The 24,392-nt window shown below is 32.5% G+C and overlaps 1 protein-coding gene across 8 annotated transcripts in view; it reads left to right on the forward strand.

Annotated features, from left to right (window-relative positions):
* Nucleotides 1–24,392, forward strand: part of CNTLN (centlein) — a 277,826-nt gene that overhangs the window by 90,714 nt on the left and 162,720 nt on the right. For all 8 annotated transcript variants that reach the window (XR_016019468.1, XR_016019469.1, XR_016019466.1 and 5 more), the window contains 3 exons: nucleotides 5,363–5,500; nucleotides 13,794–13,952; nucleotides 20,172–20,366. Coding sequence is in view for 1 of the 8 variants with exons in the window: in XM_088793521.1 (XP_088649647.1) it covers nucleotides 5,363–5,500; nucleotides 13,794–13,952; nucleotides 20,172–20,366 (492 nt within the window). In the remaining 7 variants the exon portion in view is untranslated. The remainder of the gene's footprint in view (nucleotides 1–5,362; nucleotides 5,501–13,793; nucleotides 13,953–20,171; nucleotides 20,367–24,392) is intronic.

Raw genomic sequence — 24,392 nt, forward strand, 5'->3', positions numbered from 1 at the left:
AATGCATCTCAGTGTGGGTCTTTTTCTACTGGTCTTACTTTGAGTTTGTTGCAGTCTTTGGAGTTTTAGGTGGATATCTTTCATCAAAATTGTCAAGTTTTGGCCATTTCCCACCCCCCCCACCCCCAATGTTATTTCTGTGCTCTTTTCTGTCTTGTCTCCTTTTTAGACTCCTATAATGTGTATGTTGGTCTGGTAATGGTGTCCTACTGTTCCCATAGGCTCTGTTTACTTTTCTTCATTCTTCTTTCTACTGCTCAGATTCAATAATTTCACTTGTTCTACCTCCCAGTTTGCTGATTCTTTCTTCTGCCTGCTTATATTTGTTGTTGAACCCTCTAGTGAATTATTCATTTTTTGTTATCATACTGTTTAGAATTTGTTTGATTCTTTTTATACTTACTATCTCTTCATTGATATTCTTTTGGTTTCTACATTGTTTTCCTGATTTCCTTTAGTGCTTTTTCCCGTGTTTTTCTTTATCTCCTTGAGTATATTTAAGACAGATGTTATAAACTTTTTGCCTTATAAGTCTCTTCAGTGGAGTTTCTCAGGAATGCTTTCTGTTAATTTATGTATTCTTTAAATAGGCAATACTTTCCAATTTCTATGTATGCCTTGTAATTTTTTGTTGTTGAAATTTGGGTTTTGAGTATTATAATGTGGTATTATAGTATTATTGAGATTCTGCCCCTTCTCGAGGAATTACTGCATTTTTGTTGAAAGCTATGTAGTCTGCTTATTTAGATAGTCTTTCAAAGACTGTATTCCTTGTTGTGGTCATCAAAGTCTCTATCCTTTAGTTTTCTGTTGTTGTTTTTTTTCAGTTTATGTTATGACAGAGATTTCCTTGAATGCCAGGAGCTAAAGCAAGCAAACAAACAAAAACAAAAACAAAAATACACACAGGGACATAAAACAAATTTCTCTCCCAGACTGTGTGCTGAGACACTCTTTTAATACTGATTCAGATTTGCACTGAACCCAGAAGTCATCCTGAGGTGAAAACACAGGGTTTTCTTTTTTGTTTGTTTGGTTTTTTGTTTGTTTGTTTGTTTTTTCTGATTATGCATTTTTCTCCAAGCACGCGTATGGCTTTCTAAACTCTCCTGTATGGACATGTACTTTTTTAAATGTTCTATTTACTTAAAGCGTGTCTCGCAGTGTTTGCTCCCATGCCTTAGGCATTTTATTGTATATCTTGACCAATAACCTTTTGCCTCAGGGATCTGTGGTTTGTTAGTTTACCTTGTGGTTTTTTTGAGCCATATCCTCCACTTTTCCAGTCCTCATTCCCAGTTAGGTCAAACAGAGATATTCACTTTGCATCATTCCTTTAGGTAGTCCCCAGTAAAGTTAGAACAGACATACACAATAATTTGCTGGTAGAGTCTGTTCTCCTCCCTGCCAAACCAGCAACCAGGATCCCCTACTGGAAACATGGGCTAATGACACTAGAAGAATTCCAGTGCTTTAAGATTCCCTGGCTTTAGGATGGCTAATGTGTTGGGAGTGGTCTGAGAAAGGGCAAGTAAAAACTCCACAAATCTTTTTATCCCATTTTCAAGTTGCTTTTTTCCTTGGTTGCTGTATGCCTTTGAATGCTTTCTGGGTTTTTTCTATTATTGGTTCTGACAGTTTATGCTTTTCTTTTGATGTTTCTACCAGGGCAAGAGTTCTTGGAGCTGCATACTCTGCCATTTTGCTCATTGTATTTGCTTATGTCACTCACTGTATTCATTTGTAATTGATAGCTTTACTCAATATAGGATTCTGTGTTGGCAATATTCTTTTTTTTCTTTGAGAATTTTGAATATGTTATCTGACTTTTTCTGGCCTCCATTATTCCTGGAAAGGAAGGAAAGTCAGTTGTTAATCTTACTGAGATCTCTGGTAAATGATGAGTCATTTCTCTCTTGTGGTTTTAAAGACTTTCTCCTTGTCTTTGGCTTTCAGCATTTTTTACTATGATGTGTCTGATCCACATCTCTGCATGTACACTACTTGGAGCTTCTTGCATGTGTAGAATAATGTTTTTCATCATTGTTGGGTAGTTTTCAGCCATTATTTCTTCAAATATTTTTTTCTGTTCTCTATACTTTTGCCTCTCCTCTGGTAATCCCATTATGCTTATAGTTGCATTTTTGTAGCATCCTACATTTCTCTGAAGCTATTAATTTTTCATTATGATTCTTACTGATTTGTCTTCTAATTTGTTGTTTTCATTCCTATTAATTTATAGTAAATGTTGAGTTCCTCTAGTGAGTTTTCTTTTCTTTTTTTCTTTCATTTTTGTTATTGTGCTTTTTAGCACCAGAATTTCTGTTTGGATGTTTCAAAATCATTTGTATCACTGTAATGCTATTTTCTTTTGGATGAGACATTGTCATTTTACCTTTTTTACTTTTTTTAAGAAACGGTACTTTTTAAGTGTGTTTTTTAAAAAATATGTATTTAAATATTTACCATAAATATTTGAAGGTTTTAAAGTAATTGTGAAGTTTGACATCGGGGCCCTCTCATGGGCAGTTTCTATTGTCTGCTTCCTCTCTTCTCAATGGATGATACTGTCTTCTTTCTTTGCATGCTGTAAGTTTTTGTTAAATTTGGACGTTTAAAATTATAGCTATAGCAGGTTTGGATACAGATTCCTCACTGCCCCATTCCCAGGGCTTGTTTATATTTGCTTGTTTGGTTGTATAGTGCTTTGGCTGGATCATTTTATTAAAGTCTATTTCCCCTGCAGTGTACAGACTCTGATGTTGCTTTTCAGAAAACACAGACTTGGCCTGTCCATATTCACCCTGGGTTCATAGTGATTTTAGCAGGACTCAGCTTCACTGTCTATTCTCTTGATTTTTTTTCTATCAATATGTCTTTTGGTATCACATTCAGCTGTTGGTTTCCAAAAGTTACTGATTGATTTTTCTATTGTTTCTGACAATGTCCTGGGGCACAAATTGCCTCACATCTGACTTAATTAAATCTGAATCTCTTTGTAGGGTTATTACTTTGTTAAATTTGGTAAAATAAACATTACATAAAATTTACAATCTCCCATTTTAAATGTACAGTTCAGTAGTATTAAGTATATTGACATTGTTATACAACCACTTGCCAGAATTTTTTCATCTTCCAAAAGTGAAATTATACTCATTAGACAGCAACTCCTTACTTCCTCCTCTACGTAGTCTCTGGCATCCACCATTTTACTTTCTGTTTCTATGAGTTTGACTACTCTAGATAGCTCATACAAATTGAATCTTTTTTTTTCTTTTCTGTAACTGATTTATTTGGCTTTGCATAATGCTCTCAAGGTACATCTATGCTGTTGCATATGTTAAAATTTCTTTTCTGTTTTTCATTGTGGTAAAAAACATAACATAAAATTTACCATCCATAACAATTTTTATGTGTAAAGTTCAATAGTGTTATATAGATTTACATTGCTGTGAAGGAGACCTCCAGAACTTTCTCAACTGGCAGAACTACAAGTCTATGCTTATTAATAACAACTCTTTATTGTTCCCTCACACTGGCCCTTGGTAACCATCATTCTACTTTGTATATCTATGAATTTGACTACTTTAAATGTCTCATATACTAGAACCATATGGTAATTGACCTTTTGTGACCAGTTTATTTTATTTAGCATAATGCCCTCAAGGTTTATCCATGTCGCAATACACACTAGGCTTTCCTTTTTTTTTTTTTTTTTTTTTTTTTTAAGACTACACTGTGTTTCATTGTATGTATATACCACATTCTGTTTATCTATTCACCTGCCATTTGGATTGACATTTCACCTCTTCGCTATTGTGAGCAGTGAGGTATACAGATATCTCTTCAAGACACTGTTTTCCATTGTTTTGAATATATACCCAGAAGTTGGATTGCTGGATTATATGGTAGTTCTGTTTTTAATGTTTTGAGGAGCCTCCATACTGTTTTCTGCTTTCCATGCGGGCAACACCACTTTACAGCATTACTAGCAATGCACATGAATTCCAACTTGTCTGTTCTCAGCCAACACTTATTTTCTTTCTTTCTTCGTTTCTTCCTGTCTCTCTCCTTTTGTCCCTCTTTCCCACCCCTTTTCTCTCTTTCCTCCCTCCCCTCCCCCTTTCTTCCTCCTCTTCTCTCTCTCTTTATTACTTCCATCTACCCACCTACATACCTATACAGGTTTCCCCACTATCTGAAAGTAGAGATTTCCTATGAAACCTTTTGTAAGCTAAAATGGCATAAAATGAAGAGTATTTGTCACTTTCAAAAAATTTGCATTATGCCACTTTGCTTTTATGAAAGACCTACATTAGTATGCTAACAGCTTTTTATATAGAAGTGAAAATCCTTTTTGGATTTTTTTCAGTCGGTGAAGAAACAGGTACTAATGTGGGTCTTTTGTAAAAGCAAAGTGATGTGATGCAAACTTTTGGAAAGCTGGGATACGTATATATATATCTATCATTGCTTTTTGTAATAAATGGGAGTTTAAGAAATACAATGCTATCTTGACTGAAAGCCAATATTTTTATATTTAAGCAATCACTGTACCTACTACTTACCATAAGGTGAATATATGAGGTATGGGAGCTTGGCTAGGGATTTCTAGTTCTTGACCTAAAGCCTGGTGCTCACTTTTGGAAATAATGATCATATAGTGTTTGTGTAGACATAGTCTATTTTTAGATACACTTATTTGATACTTAATGAAAATAATTAAAATTAATTTTGTAATGTATTTTTAAGAAAAATATTTTTTAAAAATATTTTTTAGAAAAATATCAGGTTTTACATTGTTTTAAAATGGAAAAAAAATAGAGAATTATCAGGAGGAAAAGCCAAGTTCTTTGAAGAACTTTAGGTAAAATTTCATTACAAACCATTCTCACTCCAATAAACTTTAATTAAAAAAAAAGAGAGGGTGCAGTATGATCTGAATCTCAAACATTGTAAAATTATTTTGATATCTTTGCAGTACTGTCTTCTCTGAGTGCACTTATGTGTGTTCATTTAAAGTAGAGGAAATAATGAAATATCTGCCATTTTTCCTGATTGATATTTAAGTGCATAAGCTCATTTCAGTGAATAAATTTCTACATATATTGTCAAGTTTATTTGCTTCAAATTCTTAACTTGCACACCAGGAGGCTATGATACTTGTTCAGTTTCTGAAAACAGTAACCTGTTACTGGCATAAAAGTGATTGTTTGTATTAAAATTGTTTTGATTAATTGAAAACAAAATAAAATTTAAAACTACTAATTTTTCACTGTCATTTGTATACTAGTTAAAGACAACAGACTTTTATTTATTTCGTATTTATTATATTTGATTTGTATATTTGTTCTAATTTTAGGTCTTTGAAGACAATTTAATTGAAGCAAGGAAAGAAATTGAGGTTTCGCAGAGTAAATATAATGCTCTATCATTACAGTTGAATAATAAACAGACTGAACTTATCCAGAAGGATATGGATATTACCCTGGTCAGGCAAGTGTATTCAATTTTTTTTTTAATTAAAGTTTATTGGGGTGACAATTGTTTGTAAAGTTACATAGATTTCAGGTGTACAATTCTGTATTACATCATCTATAAATCCCATTGTGTGTTCACCACCCAGAGTCAGTTCTCCTTCCATCACCATATATTTGTTCTCCTTTACCCTTATCTACTACCCGCCACCCCCCTTACCCTCTAGTGACCTCTAAACTATTGTCTGTGTCTATGAGTTTTTGTTTCTCATTTGTTTGTCTTGTTCTTTTGTTGTTTTTGGTTTATATACCACATATCAGTGAAATCATATGGTTCTCTGCTTTTTCTGTCTGACTTATTTTGCTTAGCATTGTAATCTCAAGATCCATCCATTTTGTCACAAATGGTCCTAGTTCATCTTTTGTTACTGCCAAATAGTATTCCATTGTGTATATATACACAGTGTATTCAATTTTTAATTTAAAATTACAGAAATGTCATTAGTTGTTCAGAATGGCAGCATTTATGTTTAATGTTAACTCCCCGAAATGACAACAGTATGTCTTCTGTGGGTACATATGTTTGTGCATTGAAACTATCTGGATTTATATGCATCTATCTAGAATTATAAAATAGAAATAGTTAACTGGAGAGAATCAAGAGTTTCACAGGATTGGGCAAAGCATGCCCAACAAGTAGCCTTGTTTCAGGTTTTAACAAGGCCAATGCATTCATTTATTGCTTCCTTTTCACATTCTTCGCCATGTGTTATATAATATTCATTATTGTTATAATGAAAAACCCATTTTGACTTTTTCTTTCATTATGTTCTAAATAGTTTTAGTTTTTATACTAAAATATTCTATAGTAAAAGAGTTAATTTTGTAGTACAACCTATAAAGTGGGATTACTTGAAAAACTTGTTTTGAAGAATTTTGAAAGATTTTAAATTACCTATTAGTTTAAATTGTAATGACCTTTATCAGAAAATAGTGTTAGAATAAATAATAAATACATATACACATATATATATATACATATAATGTCATATGTATACACATATGTATGTATGCATAGTTTTTTTACTTAATTAAAATAAGTCATACAAAGTTTATCTTATAACTTTCCAAACGCAATTTCATCCTCTGGTTCTACACTAAATATAGTATGTATATTTAATGTATTTATATATACTTATATTTAATATATAATTGTATATAATTGTAATATTATACATAAATGTTATATTTTTATATATATTTAGTATATTGCAATACACACACATATATAATATATATATATATATATATATATATATACACACACACACACATCAGGGCAGGGCAGGACTTTGCTTGGATAATAATTTTTATATATATATATATGTTATCCAAACAAAAATTCATTTTGTAACATTTTAAAAATCTTATCATAGGAATGATGAAAAGTATAAATTTTACAGATAACGGACTGGTTGACTTATCCACTTATAGTATAATTATTTTTTAAGCCAATAATTTGATGAAGTCAGAAAAGTAATTCTAAATAATAATATAATGTTAGATTTGGATGAAATCTTAAAATTACTATTTATTTCTATCTTCTTTTCAATAAGATAATATAGCTTTAATCTTTGCTTGATACTTTTAGTTTATAAGTTTCTTAGTTCTTTTCATTTTTATATTGTTTAAATTTTGATATTGTTTCATATATTGAGTTGAAATGTGCTTTTTTACAATATCCATCCATTTATCTTGGTTTCTTATCTAGAGAATCTGTATGTTGTACAAAAGACACACAAAGCTATAATTGTTGGAAACATGGTCTAAGCACTTCCTTAATTAGATACACATTTTCTTATTGATTAACAATGGAGTTGACCTAGCTTTATTTCTTTATGGGTGTATTTCTTTGGAATTCATAATTATTTTCACATTTCTTGAATATTTAATCCATGTCACCCATGGAATATTATTGTGAACTACCTGAAATGATGTTTACCCTGAGTTATAATATAAATAAATGATATTTATATAATAAGATACATGTCTGTAATGCATACAGAGCATCTGAATATATACTAACCATGAAAAAAACAAAACAAAAACTAACCAGTTAAGTTACCAAACTAAAATTTTTGTCTTGATAGGTAATGGTTTCATAATTACAGAGGGTAGGCTAAATGATTAGCCTATCTTCCAATGAAGAGATGGGCTGTTGTCACTGAGTTGTAAATTTTTCTTAGAAATTAGTGTGACTCTTCTAAAAAGAAAAAGAAACAGAAAGAAAAAAATAGAAGAAAGTCAAGACAGTTAAGTAATAATTTTAGTTAGGAATATCATCAGTCGAATCCTGAAATTGGATTAACACATCTGGATGGTAGTGTTGACAGGCACTTAGCAGAAGCAAATTATCTCTGGAGGATGTTAAAACAATTCTGTCTTCAAATTATGTCTGTAGTTTTGCAAACTAATGTCTAGCACATAATCAGCAATATCAATTATATACTAAGGTAAGAATGAAAATTAAAAAACATGAGAACTGGAAATGAAGGGAAAAAAACCTCAGTATTTGCCTATAATGTGATTAATTCCCACAGAAAATTAAAAATTTATAGAAACTGTTTAAATTAATAAGTGAGTTTAGCACACTTGGTAGATACAAGTCAGTGTATAAAATTCAGTTGCACTTTTTTGCCACCAAAAAAGTTAAGAAATGGACTTAAAAATAATGGAATTTACAATAGGACTAAAATATGAAGAATAAATGTAATGAAAAATGTGAATTACCTTTATAGAGATAACTTTAAAACATTGAGAGGAACAAAAGGTCTAATATGTGTAGGGATACACAAAGTTCATGATTTGGAAGACTCAGAATGATAAAGATGTCAGTTCTCTCCAAATAGATACTAACATTCAGATTATCAGCAACAGGAAACCATTTCTACTCCTAGACCAGAAGAGGCAAGGAGAGAAGCTGTTATTAAATCTCTGTGAGAAATCTAGTCCTGCCTGGGAGAGCGGCTGATTAATAGGATAATTATTTTTAGAGGAACAGAGACACTGCTAACTGTGGCTCAGCAGAGAGGGAGCTAGGGAAAGAAATATCTTGACCTCTTTCTCCTTTACCCTCTTATCATTGCCTAGCACTTCCAACTAATCAAATTCAGTCAGACCCAGAAAACAAGGAGCCAGTGTAATGCAGTCTGTAGAGGTTGGCCTCTTAGGCTATAGTACTATAGAGTAGGGTAGAGATGATGAAGATTGGGTAAGAGAGTATGAGGCGCATTCTCCATGACTACTCTTTTTCAGAGCTTTCCTGGACATTTATTACTTATTAACTTTTCTGTAAAAACTTTGGAGTAAACTTGCTTATTTTTTTTTGTTTGGCATTTTATTAGAGCATCAAATTTATAAGTAAACCTAAAGCAAATTGACATCTTTATGATGTTAGTCTTCATGTCTTAGAGTATGCTATGTCATTCCATTTGTTTCAGTACCTTTGTGTACTTACAAAATGTTTTATGTTCTTTCTCATATGGGTTTTGACATTTCTTGTTAAAATTTATTCCTAGCTATATTTTGTTTCTATTTTAAATGGAGTCATTTTTCCCATATAGCTTCCGACTGATTGTCCTTTTATTGCTTATAGTTTTTGCTCTTCTACCTGTTTTTGATGTACTATGATTTGGTGGGTAATGTAAGTGTTCATAGTTTTATTATTGTGAATTATATTTTTAACTTCTTTCTGTGTAAATGTTTTAATTTTTTGCCTTAAATTCTAATTCCTCAAAAATGAATATTATATTCTTTATTTTTGTTAACATTTATATAACAAACAAAATAAGTACATAATTATTTTGGTATGATACATATAATTTATAAAACACTACACACAGTACAGAAAAGTACAAAGGAAATAGAGGGAAAAATTACACTGGAATAGAGAAATAACAACCTTTAAAATTCAGTGAGACTCATTACAGATTTTTCTTAATAAGTATTTGTAGATTGAAGATTAGGTAGACAAGTATTTAGGTTAAAGGGACTGTTGCATATGTTCTTTTAATAAATAGTAACAAGTTTTTGTGATATAATGGAATAATGACACTAATGTGAAATTGAGAGAACTATTAAATCTTAGATAATTGTTCTCTATAAAAAACCACTAACTTTTGATCTTTATAAAGCTAAGAAAAAAATGGCATGAAAAATTGGTGGTTGATGCCATTATGTTTTTTTTTTTTTTAAGAAAACTACATTTTGTCTTTAGTTGGTTTTGACATCGTGCTATGTATACTTTGGAAAATAGGACATGCGTTCAAACATTTTAACTCCTCATTTTGTGTCTCAAGATTTATAACATTTATCTCCTTTTGTATAACTACAGTGCTCAAAGATGTTTAGGCCTAGTTCTATATATTGCTGCAGTGCTCATAAGTACACTATTCACTCTTCATTCCTATACTTTAATTCATCTCAAGGGCCTATTTTTACCAGGGCCTCCCTATTACTAGAGAATATTTTCTTCCCCACTGGCATCAAATTTAGCTTTGTGACTTATTTTGGCCTATGGAACGAGAGTGAAAGGGACATATACCACGTCCTGGCAAATGTTTTAATAGTCATTGCTTTGATTTGCCTTTTGTTTTTTGCCCTCTGTCACTAGAGTGGTTTATCCCTAATACAGTTTATTGCTCCAATTTGAGTCCTAGAATAAAGGAAAGCCACATGTAATATAAGCAAGCAATAACTCTTATGTTGTTTTTGTAAGCCATCAAGATTTTTTAAAACTGCAGAATAACCTAGGGAAGCTGTCTGAAACCCTCTGTTAGCCATTGTTATCAAATTTGATCTCGAAAGGGATGTTCCTAATTTATCCTCCGGCCCACTCAATACTGTAGATAACATCACTGCAACTGAAAGATCTTTGGATTTATCTTTCAGCAATACAATATTTTTAACAACTTAAGGTTCTTCTTGAGATGGGAAGAAGAATTGTTGGTCTCAGCATCCTCTCAGCTCAACCCACACTTTCCTATTTTCCTCTTTCATTTTTGTCTAGAGGAACTTCTCAAGTTTGAGCCTACCAATTATCTTTTATTTTCCATAGCATTGATTTTCCTATAACTGCTTTTATTATGAAGTTTAATGCTATCATGACATCTTTCTTTTTCGTAGTTTTTCTTTATGTTATCCTTTTTGTTTTATCCATTCAACAACTCTCTTGTCCCATATGTTCTAGAAAACAGAGTCTGAGTGAAGGATTACATACCGATTACTTACTGGAGGGATTCAATTCCAGGACAGAGTGAGTGAGAGCATCTGAGGCAGGGAAGCATAAAATGTAATTCAAGGAATTGCATTATTGTGCTGGCCACTGCTTCACAATGATCCATCAAGAGACAGTAGATGCACTGAATTAGCAACCCAAGTTGATTCTGGATTTGCTTTAGAGAGAAATCATGCCCGACAGCAATCCATCAGATGGAAAAAGAAAAAGAAAAAAAAAAAAAAGCCTGTCTGGTTCCTTCTTGTGTTTTGTCTTCCATTGACCAAAGTGTACTGTGTATACCATGCCTGTGTTGTAGCATTTTATCCTAATCTGGAAGTGGTACAGGGAGACGAACATCTAGAAGGGGAGCTGGCTGACTGTAAGTGATGGAGCCTCATGAACTGTATGATTTTCATAGCCTGTACTGGTAATTAATAGGCTGAAGCAGAGCAAAGGACTGAAAACCTAGGAGGCAGGCGAGGCTGAATCTGAAAAGGCATCCAAGATGTGTCTAACACAACAACAAATATTTAATAAGGGACAGGAATTGTTGTAGATGCTTTGTTTATAACAATGAATAAAAACGTTCCTACCTTCACAGAGATTTTATTAAGATCACCTTCACATCTTGACTTTCTATTAATAATTCAGAGAAGTGTGATGGGTTTTTTTTCATAATTTTTCTAGATCTTCTCATTCCTTCAGTTACTCCTACTCAGAGATACTCTTTTCCTCTGAGTATGCACAATAAAGTTTCTTTTTTCTTAATTTTAAGTACTCCCCCTTTTTAATCAGCCCTACTAGTTTTTGTGGTTTTTTTTTAACTTGTTTTCAAATGAGGAAAGATCTAGACAAATTCAATATTTTCCAGTGGTCCAGATGTGTGAGTTTTGTAAGCCTTAATTGTTACTTATTTTGATACTGATCATGTTCCAAGTTTCATATTTGTAATATTGGTGTACATCCCATGTCATCTACTTTTCTTTCAGAGAGTGATGTGGGGAGACATAGAGAAACAAGCATATCTATATAGTGTAAGATTATGCTTCCATGACACTTAACTGAGAATATGCCCAGAAGATAGTATGAGCTGAGCATCAAGAATATGTTCTTCCCTTAGTTGATTTTTAGTCTCCTAATGCCTCATATTATGCACATCTTGCTACTCTTGAATGTGTTTCTTCTGATTAAAGATACACGTATTTTGTTCCACATGACCCTTAAAAATGAGCCAACTACTGATTTTGGCTCTCTTTAGGAAATAACAAATGTCTCCTGGTATTGGAAGAGAAATAAATTCGCTGTGTTTTACATTGTATTGAATGATGATATGTTTTTATCTTCATCCTGTCACCTTTCTAAATGCAGCATTACATAGGTCTCCTGGCTAACATATGTCTTGACTATATATTCTGATGGAATTTCATCCTATATCCTTTGATAATTCTTGCCAATGTTATTCTTGAAAAATGGCAGTGCTCAGCAAGCATTATTACTCTGGGTCACCTCTTTCCTCCTCTATGAGAATTACATTTCCTCAAGGCATGGTGCCATTATTGATTCACTTCTCCCCTCCCCCACTTTTAGACTATTCTACAAGTTTCAGTTTTTTACTAGTTACAGATGGTGCTATAGTCTGAATGTCTATGTCCACCCAACGTTCATATGCTCAAATCTTAATGCTTAATACGATGGCATTAGGAGGCTTTGGGCAGTATTTATGTAATGAGGTTAGATCCCTCATGAATAAGATTAGTGTTCTTTACAAAAGAGACCTCCCAGAGCTCCCTAGTACCTTCCACCATGTGAGGATACAAGAAGTCTATGACCTCAAGGAGGGATCACATTCGACTGCGCTGGTGCTCAGATTCCTGACTTCCAGCCTACAGAACAATAAGAAATAAATTTGCATTGTTTGTAAATTACCCAGTCTAGGGTATTTTGTTATAGCAGCCTGAAAGGACTGAGACATGCAGTGTTTTTCTGTGTGTCTGTATGGGTGCAGGGGTTGTAGGACGTGGAGAACATTAATATTCTAAACTTCCAAAAAGCAGAGCTCATTTCTCCTACACTAATATCCATCCATCTTTAACAACTGTCTGCATATTGCGCTTGTTCCTTCTTCCTTTTAAGATTCATCATATATGAATGAATCACCAGTTTGACGTTATAGGTAAAGAAGTTTCCATTTAAAAAATAGTCTCCAAAATATATACTACAAAGTGTATTTTTGTAAAATATATCCTTATATTTTTCTCTTTAAATTGAATATACAAAATATTTTCCTCTCTTATAGGATCTGCATCACACAGGAAATTCACTAGCATGGGAATCCGGAAACCTCTATACCAGAGGTGTGGTTTCCCTGGACCCTTAGTGCCATCATTACAACCATCACCAATTCATTTGTCATCCTACTTGCCAGTTTCACCCTTGTTGGGTTGGAAGGACTGATTTCACCTTGTGTTGTTCTCCTTTCTTCTGGCTTCTTTGCCTTGTCATTTCCTTCAAGATAGATTTATCACAGGAGTCACAGGAATTCCAGCCCAGGCCCTGACTAGTAGTGCTTTAAGGAACTTTGATGTAAAAACTTCATTTGCATGTTGGCTATTCTTTTTAATACATTTAAAGTTCTGTATAATATACAATGGAAGGTTGACTGTATTCAAAAGTGTCTGATAACTGTCATTGGAATCAGTGCTTATCAATTCTTGGAGTTGAGGTGTAAGTTAATTTCAATAAGAAGGTGGTACTGTGTCTGTATATCTAAGGTTTTTATTGCTATCAAGCTATAAAAGAAAATTGATAAGTATTTGGTTTTGAAAGTCATAGTAGTTCTATCAATACGTCCTAGGTGTATGTGATAAATATTAAACACTTTATATGTTATTTCTCTTGTTAATATTTTTGCCTACAGTAAAAAAATAATAGATGGAAAAAATGGAAGCCAATCTATAACCTTAGATGAACGCAATTATTTACCTGAGATGATCTTTATTCATGCTTCTCTCTATTTATTGCTTGCTTTGCTCAGGAAGGAGTTGCAGGAACTACAGAATCTTTACAAACAGAACAGTGCACATACAACACAGCAAGCAGAGCTGATCCAGCAGCTTCAGGTGCTCAATATGGACACACAGAAAATACTGAGGAATCAGGAAGAGGTCCACACGGCTGAAAGTATATCATATCAAAAAGTATGCTTTTATTCTGTCATAAAAATGTGAATTGATATGTATGAACTTATAAAAATTTATACAATTCAAATTTCTTCAAATTTCCACATTTCTTTATTATTCCTTTTTATATACTCGTATGTTTCTTCAAAACTAGAAATGAAATATTCAATTTGGTAATATTTAAAATTTTGTGAGTTTTCTTTATGGCTATTAAAGCTGAAATTTAAAATATGGATGCAAATTTATTATGTTGGATATTGTTTTTATAAACTGGAGTTTTGATATCTGCTATGGAACATGCCAGGATGGTAGCCCCCAAACAAGGAAGGATTTGGAGAATGGAATTAGCCTTCTATTATGAGAAATTATTCAAGAATGATTTTAGTTTATGGCCTAAAGCCGTCTTTCATTATAGAATTTGTACATTATTTTATTGGCAAATCTGCACAAACACAAATGGGTATGCTGATGAGGTCTTCAGGATCAATATTTTCCAAAGATTTTTCTCTCTTTATTTTTGTGTGTTTCTTTTGAGTAGTCATTTTACTGTACAGTTGTTTTAGGAGTCCCTCGAGAAGGCTTACCCAGCTATTTAGGTATGCTGACTGACTCAGCAGCAATAATTATAGTTAGTAATTAAAAAAACAACAACACACGTTTATTGAATTCTGTGTGTTTTGTGTAGTGTACTAAGTTATTTATAGGAATAGGTTAGTTCCTATATAGGTCAACCCTATGAGATTGATTTTATACCCTTGTAATAGTTGAGGCAACCGAGGTTAAATAGTGTAGTCTATGTTATTTTGGGATATTTTTTCTGTTTAAACTTCCTCTTCTCCTAAAAGAACACCATGAAAATTCAGTATCTATACTTAACATGAAATAAATAACCGTTAAATATACTTTAAACACATTTTTAAATGATGCTTTGGAACATAAGTGGTTTTCAATCTGTATCATGTGTTCCCCTTGAGGTTCCCTCCGGACACGGATGATACCAAGTAGAAGTTTAGCACCTATCCTCTACTCTCTGAATAGAGCAGCTCCACCTATTTGTTTTATATGGTGGGATTGTTCATTATGCTTTTGTTTCTAAACCAGGCTCCATTGCTAAAATGACTTGAAAAATTGGACCTTATTAGTATCTTTATTTTTTTCTCTTTTTCACTTGTATATTTAACTCAAGCATTTCTCTTTCTTAATTTTTTAAAGTCCCCTCCCCATAACAATTTATATTCAAATATAGCATGTTACCATCCTCTGTGAAAAGATCTCCCATTATTATTTTTCAGACACTGAAATTTTAAAAAAATTTTCCTATAGCATTACAATCTGTAACTTTTGATCTTCTGCAGATATTTTATTAGTCTTATTTTTCGTTTTTCCCAGAAAACGTATTATTTGTGGAGTTCAGGATTTTTAAATTTGGGAATAACCACACCGCTTTGTTTATCATAAGTAAGCAGTAAGCTGCTGTTCAGACTTCTAGTGTTCATTTACATTAAAATATGCATTATGATCCTAGAGTATTTTACTTAATACATATCTTTGTTCCTCTTCCACGTGTATTTTTTAAACATTTTCCCAATAAATTTGAATAATCTAATAGTCCACACAACGCGATGAAATGGTTTACTTAAAACTTAAGATTTTCAAATATATTTTTTACAAAATTTAATTTTACTATTTCTAAATAATAATTGTGGCCTAGCTGTAAAACTCAGGAGAATTAAAAAAAACACACATTACATTAATAATAGTTTATCTCTGATTCTTACTAAATTTACTTGTTCAAGAATTAGGTCTTCTTAATTTATTGTCTCAGAAATGGGGTTTCTGTTTTCCTCTTTTCTCTTAGTTCACCTCTCAGCTTTTTAACTTCCCTCTAACTTTTCCCCTCCTTTCTCCTATTTTTTCAATTGATTTATATCATAGTATCCATTTCATTATCTGAAGAGATTAAAAACAAAACAAAACAAAAAACAGTTGCCCACAATGGTAGGATGAGGGGAGTGAGGAAGGGAGACAAAGGTAAAGAGAAAACTAAAAAGACATTTGAGCACAAGAGAGAGGTGTCATATTTTCCAAGAAGTCTGCATAACAAATCATTAGTCTCATAAATAAAACTACCTAACAAATAAGGTACAGGGCTCCTCTGGAAGAGAAACTCTCAAGAGAAATAAAAGTAAGCTGAGGGTTTTCTTCTTCTGAGTATGTAGCCAATTACATGAGTCCTAATAATTTTTCTACCTTTGCACATCATTTTTATACATGTGTATGATGTAAAGATAGATGGAATTATATCAGTAGTTATGATTTCTAGACTATTTAACATGTTCGGGATACTAAATATGTATTTTATCACCTTTTGTTCAATTTAATGATAATTACATGACACAAGCTAATATCAATCCGTGAAAATAAGGAGTTAGGTTATACATACTTTTAGTTTCAACTGCATGTTAAATCAGAGTTTTTCCATCTCATTTTTCTACTATAAACAGATATAATTTTCACCTGTAGAATTTTTGTCTCAACCAGAGTAGCAAATAGTATACTTATTCACTAAATATGGAAATTTTATTCTTTAAACAAATTAGTCATTGGGTCACAGAGTATATACATTGTCAAAGTTTTTGAAGGTAAATAAAATATCATCTTGTTCCTCAACACTAATAAAAATATGGGGAAAAGAATACTGCAGTCTAAGCCCCTGAAAATTACAGGACTTAGAGTTTGGGGTCCTGTTTCTAGAGGTAACTTGTTTTCTGTCCCTGGGGGATCCTCTTAACTGTTTTGTTTGTTTTTACTTTCATTTCTTCAACAAAATACAGCATGAAGAGTAGTAAGCATAATAAATTACTTATGAATTATAATGATAAGACTTCTGAAATATATGGAGGAATGTGTGATTAGTTGTTTTCATAGGCCAGAATCTTGCAAAAGGTTCTGATCCATTCCAGCTTTTCAGATTATTGGAGAAAAGAATTTATAGAGAAAAGAGCCTCTCTGAAAACTGCTGTAAGCAATTGTGATTGCTAATAGGGAAAAATTTACTAATTCAGGATGCCTAAACCAATGCAGATGAATGAATTTGTTATATTACAGAATTTACTCACTTGAGAACTTTTTTTGACTCACCCAACAGTTATTAATGGGATGAGAATAAGATGGTATCTAACCAGAGGACTGGAACATCCTAAACTTTTGCCTCCTTGCCTGATCTCCTAGAGCAATAAACGTTCTGTTATCCTGAGGCTTTGTCACCATAAAATATTAGGTTGGTGCAAAATTAATTGCGGTTTTTGCAATTATTGTTAACCTAAAGTGCAATTAATTTTGCACCAGCCTAATACTTTAGAAATAAAAATAATCTTAACCTATTTGGAGGCTTTTTTAAACTAAGTTTACTGGTGGACTGGGCATAGACTTAAAAATGGCTTAGAGAGCTGTCTTTGCTTCCTTTACTCTTAAGTTCACAACTGAGTGATCTTATTGCTATTAAGTGAAGCCCAATTAGCTATTAAAGAAAACAGACAAGTGAGAAATGTACATTTGGAATAATACAAAGGAATAAGAGAGTGTTTGTCCCCATTCCTAGAACAGGGCTTGTCTAGATCATCTATCCCAGGTTTTCTCAGTTCTTTTTCACCTGCTGCTTAGAAAGATAGATATTTTCAGAGAAAGACAAGAGTTTGCCTCAGTGTCTGGAGTTGCCCACCCAATCATATCAGATCAAGCCAGGGCAACTTCTAAATAGGAGTACAACCGTATAAACTTCATGGGAGGGAGAGCAAAGTAGAGAACAAAAGAAGATTGCCATTGGTCTTCGTTTTTGTGGAAGCAAGGAAGAAGGGAAAGGAGAGGAGACAAGAAAAGAGATATTGAGATAGGGCCTTCTTCCATGAATGAATAGGCCCAGAAGAGCCTTATATCTGTGAAGGAAGATCCCACGATATGATACCCAAGAAAAAAGTATACCATCCCCTTGGCACTGATGCCAGTAAACTGATCCTCATTCCTGACCACGCACTCATCATGCCTGAACCTTGGGCAACGGGAGGAAAATTAGGAGTTTTACTTTGTCAACATTTATCAATTTTCATGGGATTCTCAAATATCTGAAATCTGTACATTCTTTTTATTAATTTTTTAATGATGTATAATTTGAAATTCTTAATTCTTTAATGATGTTATTTTCTATTATTTTCCACCAAAGAGATTAATTTGTGCTGATTGAGTACAACTGCTTAGTACTAATGAACCATACAAGTAAGAGAAAGTGGGTAAATAACCTCTAACCTGAGTGTTTGACTGTGTGTGCTACTGGGCAGACAGACCTTCACTCACCCGAGCCCCACATGTCTAGTCAGCTTAGCTCTTGTCTCCAGATTTTCCTTTTTCTTTTCTGCCCTGAACTCAGTCGTGAAAGCTGCAGTTGGCATAGCACAGGTAGGTCACTGTAAGACCCCTCTCTGATCCCTTCATTGTTCCTCGAAGCTGTCAGGTTCCTACTCTCTCTTCCCTCCTAGAATATCTGCTGGTATCAGCTGTGGAAAGGACATTGGACATACTCTCTGGTATAAAGGTAATTGGAAAGGAATGTACAAATTTATGTCCTGAAATTCTTTATTAATCATATAGACAACCCTTCCTTTATAAAAATTGCTTAGACTTTGGCTGTAAAGTGAAATAGATTATTTAAAATATCTGCAATCACACAAAGGTACAACCCCTTAAAGAAAATTAAAAATATATATTTTGAGCTTATTATATGTCAGAGGAGTGGTTTGAAGGATCTTGTTTTTATGGCCAAGTATGTGTCTGAGAAAAAGCATTAAGGAAAAAGGCTTCACAAGCCTACTTTAATTTTAAACTTAGAAATTAAAGTATAGCATTCACACAGAAAAGTACTCTGCCATCTTTTGTTTAGATTTCTTCCCACAAGGCAAAGCCAATTAATGGAAGATTCTCCCCATATAAAAACCTACTGTACTAGCTACATAATTTTGAGATTCTCCCCTTGGGGATTTTGCTTTTGTTATAAGATCTCACTATTAGCCTTATATATAAAGAAAAACAAACAAAAAAACAGATCTTAGCCCTTGTGTCACCTTCCCAGTGTCATCAGCAAATATACATATGTATCCTTTATGTAAATCAGTTACCCCAAATTGAATTATGTTTCATTAGATCACAATTATAAGTTAAGATTTTCATCAGAAAGTTCATGAATATTGAAGAAATACTATTGTTAACATACATGACTCTGTATTATACCATTTATGTACCATATGTTGTCTCACAGTTTTAATAAACTCAAGTTTTACATTTATTTAATGTATGTTGCCTTAAGTTAAAAAAATTAAAGTTATCTATCATGCCTGCAGAACATTGCTTCGATTTTGTCACATTCTGTTCAGTCTCTTATGATTCCCTGTTATCTATAGGGACAAGTCCACCCTCCTTAATTCATTCAGGTGTCTTTACATTCTGGCCACAGTCCATTGCCTGACTTTGTCTCATGATTCCTTCTGCCTCTCCTCCCCTACTTCAGCAGTAGATACTAATTTATCCTAAATGGGAATGTACCAGTCTTAATGAATTCTCAAAGAAGACTAGGTTCTCTTTTTTAAATTTCAAATGTGTACATTAAGTCCAAGTAGGCCGATATAGCTTATGCTCCCTTTCGGTCCTTTCCTATAACTGTACATAATTTTTTTTCACATTTCTGACATCTTTAGAATGACTTTTTGTTTTCACTCAATCCCTATAATACCATCATGGCTCAGTTTAAGTCCTTTATGAAGCCCTCCAAGATTAATACAATAGTTTAAAGTATTTTCATCCTCCTTCGAAATTTAGCACACTTTTCCTATATTTACACTGGCCAATAATGCATGAATATTGAAGGAATACTATTGTTAACATACATGACTCTGTATTCTACCATTTATGTACCATATGTTGTCTCACAGGTTTAATAAACTCAAGTTTTACATTTATTTAATGCATGTTAAATATCAATTGCTCTTTAAATATCAATTGTAGTTCTATACTAATATTTGATTATATTATTTAGTTTTCCACGTGCTTACATCTTATTTCCCTTCTTAGACTGTTAAAATAATGAGTGCAAGGACTATGTCATATACAGTCCTGATATATATGTATGTGTATGTACAGATATACTATTTTATTGATTATTAATAAATTGGGATATATTTTTTGAAACAGCTTTACAATGAGTTACATATTTGTTTTGAAACCACAAAATCAAGTGAAGCTATGCTCCGGCAAAGTGTCGTCAGTCTTCAAGAGCAGCTATTTCAAAAGGAGCAAGAAAATGCTAAATTAAAAGAACAGATTCAGGAATCACAAGGAGCACCACATCCTTTCCCTCAAGAAAGTGATTCAGACCACTCAGAACAGGTGAGAGACGTTTTCTAAAAATGTTGCCCATTACAAAAATGTTGCGATATCATATTAAATCATCTACAACGGACTAAAACATAAAAATTTAAATAAGTTTGCAAATATTATAAGTTGTGACAGACTTTTGTGTTGTGATTTTTTTTATCCTCTTTGTATACATGAATGTCACATGCAATATGGATTCAAATAGAAATGCATGTAGAAACAAAGGTTATATCTGGTGAAGTTATTGTAATAAAATAGTTTGCTAGTTTACACTAATGAAGAGAAAAGTAATAGGTCATGCTCATTTTGAGAATTTTTGACTGAATGAGGTAATGGAATAGAAAGAGTATTGAATGGCAAGTCTCATACACTACTTTGCCATAATGTCTGGTACTTTATACCTTTTAGTTCCGATTCTGCTGCTACCGTGATCATGTGATTTTACAGTTCAATTGACCTTCCTACCTATTTCTTGTGAGTTAGTACAAATGTATAGGTAAATATGCAGGTTCAGGATGCAAATAAACCTGGGATCAAATTACAGCTCTGCCTTTGAGCTGTGTGAACTTGAACACATTTCTTAAACATTTTAGCCAGAGTTTCTTCACAAATAAAACGTTGATATTAATGGTATCTATTGTCATAGAGTTTTGAGGATTAATGAGATAATGCATATCAAGTGCAGAGCTTGGCACATACCAAATGTTCTCTCATTGGTACTTCTTTGTAGGTAATCTTCAACGTAACTTTCAGCTCTAAATATACATTATAAAAAACAATCTTATTCCTGGAGATTTATTTGGTTTAAGGCATTCAACATTCCTTTAAATTTGAGTATGAATTAATTTAGTTCAGAAATGGAATTTACAAGCAGGTAATTGCATGCTGAAGTGTTTATTAATGATTGAAGAACAGTAATTTTCAACACAGAATATTTTGTTTTAGTAACAGGTCAACCTTAACACTACAATTTTTAAATTTGTAGTATATTGCATTTTTTGGACATCAAGTGCACAGAATTGGATTAATCATAAATGTTGTGTCATGACACAGTATTATGTTACATGTATAGGCCTATTTTATTCAATTAATTAATTTGTTTGTATATTATAATAAACAACCTCGGTTCCACCGCCAACTAGGAAGGACTGTAACATTACTAATGATTTACATCTACTTGTATGCTCCTCCCATTCTGGTACCCCGATTCTCTCTCTATATATAACCACTAACGTGTGTTTCATTTTGATTATTTTTTTAAAGTTTTATCACACACAAATTTATGAGTAAATCGTATGTTGTTTAGTTTTATCATTTATAAAAATGTATCATATTGTGTTGCCTTGGGGTTTGACAATTTTGGCTTATCATTATGTTATTAAGATTTATCTATGTTGTTTGATATAACTGATCATTTATTCTTACTGATTTAACATATTATATATAATTATATTATAACTACTTGTACATACATTTGTAGATGAGCATTTGGGTTATTTCCAGTATTTTACTAATATGAATAATGCTACAATTGACATTTTTGTACATGATTCCTGGTACACATGTGCATGCATTTCTAACCTCATATGGCACTTTATAGTAACTTTGAAATGAGGGTAGAGTCACTTTATTCTTTTTTAAGAATGCTTTGTGTATTCCTGTTCTGTTGCTTTTTTATAGAAATTTTAGGAAGAGTTCTAACTGAATGCTCATTTGTAAAACTGAAATTCAGCTTGTCAGTTTTACAAATGAGCATTCAGTTAGAAATCTTCCTAATTTCCTTTGTGATTTTCATTTTGCCCCTTAGGTTATTTGAAAGTGTGTTGTTTACTTTTGAAATATTTGGGTTTTTATTTACCCCTTTATATATTATTTTTATTCACTTCTAATATAATTCTATTGTGGTCAGAGTGGCCCAGCATATTGTTTTGGTGAATGTATTATGTATACCTGAAAACAATTTGTATTCTGCAGCTATTGCGTTGAGTGTTCCTTAAATATCAATATTAATTATGTCATTATGATTAATAGTATTCAGATCTTCTGTCTTTAATGATTTTTGTGTTTAGTTTTTTAATCAATTTTTCTATCAGTTACTAAATAGAGGTATTAAAATCTCCCAGTGTGATTGTAGATTTTTCTGTTTCTTCCTTTAATTTTGTCAATGTTTGCTTCATATACTATAAAGCTATTTTGTTAGGGGCATACATATTTATGGTTGTTACATCTTTCTGCTTAATCAAACCCTTTGTCATTATAAAATGTCCCTATTAATTGTAGTAATATTCTGTTGATTTGAAGTGCAATTTTATGATATTAATATAACAATTATAACAAGTCTCTTTAACGATTAAACATTTTGTATGGTATAATTTACCCTTTTAATTTTCACCTATAGGTGTCTTTATATGCCAAATGTACATAGTTAGGTCCCGTTTTGTTTTATTCATTCTGACAATTTCTTCCTTTTCATCGTAGCGTTAATCAATTTAAATTTAATATAATTATTAATATGGTTGGGTTTAGGTGTAATCTTACCATTTGTTTTTTGTTTGTCCTGTTTTTCTGTCCCTCTGTGCCTCTTTTCCTTCTTTCCTTTTTGGTAAATTGACTGTTTATATGTTTTATTTATTTATTTATTTAGTCAAATATTATTTTATATTAATTTCAATATTATTTTGACACTCGATATTATTTTATATTAATTTCAGGTGTACAGCATAGTGGTTAGACATTTATATAATTTAAACAGAGATCTCCCTTACTAGTCTAGTATTCACCTGGCACTATGCATAGTTATTACCATATTATTGACTATTGTTTTCTATACTTTACTATACTTTGTAATCTCTTCACCTTTTTTACCCTGCCCCACAACCACCCTCCCATCTTTCATCCCCAATAAATCTAGTACTGATCTGACACCATGCATAGTTACTTCAATATTATTTACTATATTCCTTATGCTGTACCCTACATCTCCATGACTACTTTATAATAACCAATTTATACTTCTTAATCCCTTCCTGTTTTTCACACACTCCCAAGCCCCTTCCCAATTGGCAACCATCAAAATGTTCTCTGTATCTGAGTTTGTTTCTGTTTTGTTTGTTTTTTTGTTCTTTAGATTCCACATATAATCAAAATTACATTGCATCTGTCTTTCTGTCTCTGACACACTCCATTCAGCACAATATCCTCCAGGTCCATCCATGCTGCCGCAGATGGGAAGAACACATTCCTTTCCATGGACGAGCAATATTCCATCATATATATGTACCACCTTCTCTTCATTCATCCATCCACAGGCATTCAGGCTGCCTCTACTTCTTAGTCATTGTAAACAATACTTCAATGAACATATGATGCATTCATACTTTCGAAGTAGCATTTTGTGTTTCTTCAGATAAATAACCAGAAATGGGATTACTGGGTTCTTCTTTGTCTCTTGTTATAGGCTTTGTTTTAAAGTCTGTTTTGTCTGGTATGAATATTGCTACCCCACCTTTTTTTGTTGTTTCCATTTTCATGATTTTTTTTTTTCCCCATCCCTTTCCTTTCAGTCTGTGTGTACCTTTCAATCTAAAATGAGTCTCTTGTAGGCACCATGTGTTAGGGTCTTGTTTTCATATCCATTCAGCCACCCTGTCTTTTAAATGGATCCTATAATCCATTTACATTTAAAGTAATTATGGATAGATATGTGTCTATATGTAGTATAGATATGTATTTTATATTTTATTATTCATATATATATATATATATATATATTTATTATTATTATTATTATTATTATTTTTCCTTCCATCTTAAAGAAGTCCCCTAAGATTCCTTCTAATGCTGGTTTGTTAGTAATGAACTCCTTTAGCTTTTTCTTGTCTGGGAGGCTCCTTATCTGTCCTTTGATTCTTAATGATAGCTTTGCTGGGTAAGAGTAATCTTGGTTGTAGGTCCATGCTTTTCATCACTTTGAATATTTCCTGCCATCCCTTCTGGCCTGAAAAGTTTCTGTTGAGAAATCAGCAGTCTTAAGAGAGC

The sequence above is a fragment of the Rhinolophus sinicus genome, chromosome 16 (genome assembly GCF_057876585.1).
Source record: "Rhinolophus sinicus isolate RSI-liver-muscle chromosome 16, RSI-T2T, whole genome shotgun sequence".
Classification (NCBI taxonomy): Eukaryota; Metazoa; Chordata; class Mammalia; order Chiroptera; family Rhinolophidae; genus Rhinolophus; species Rhinolophus sinicus.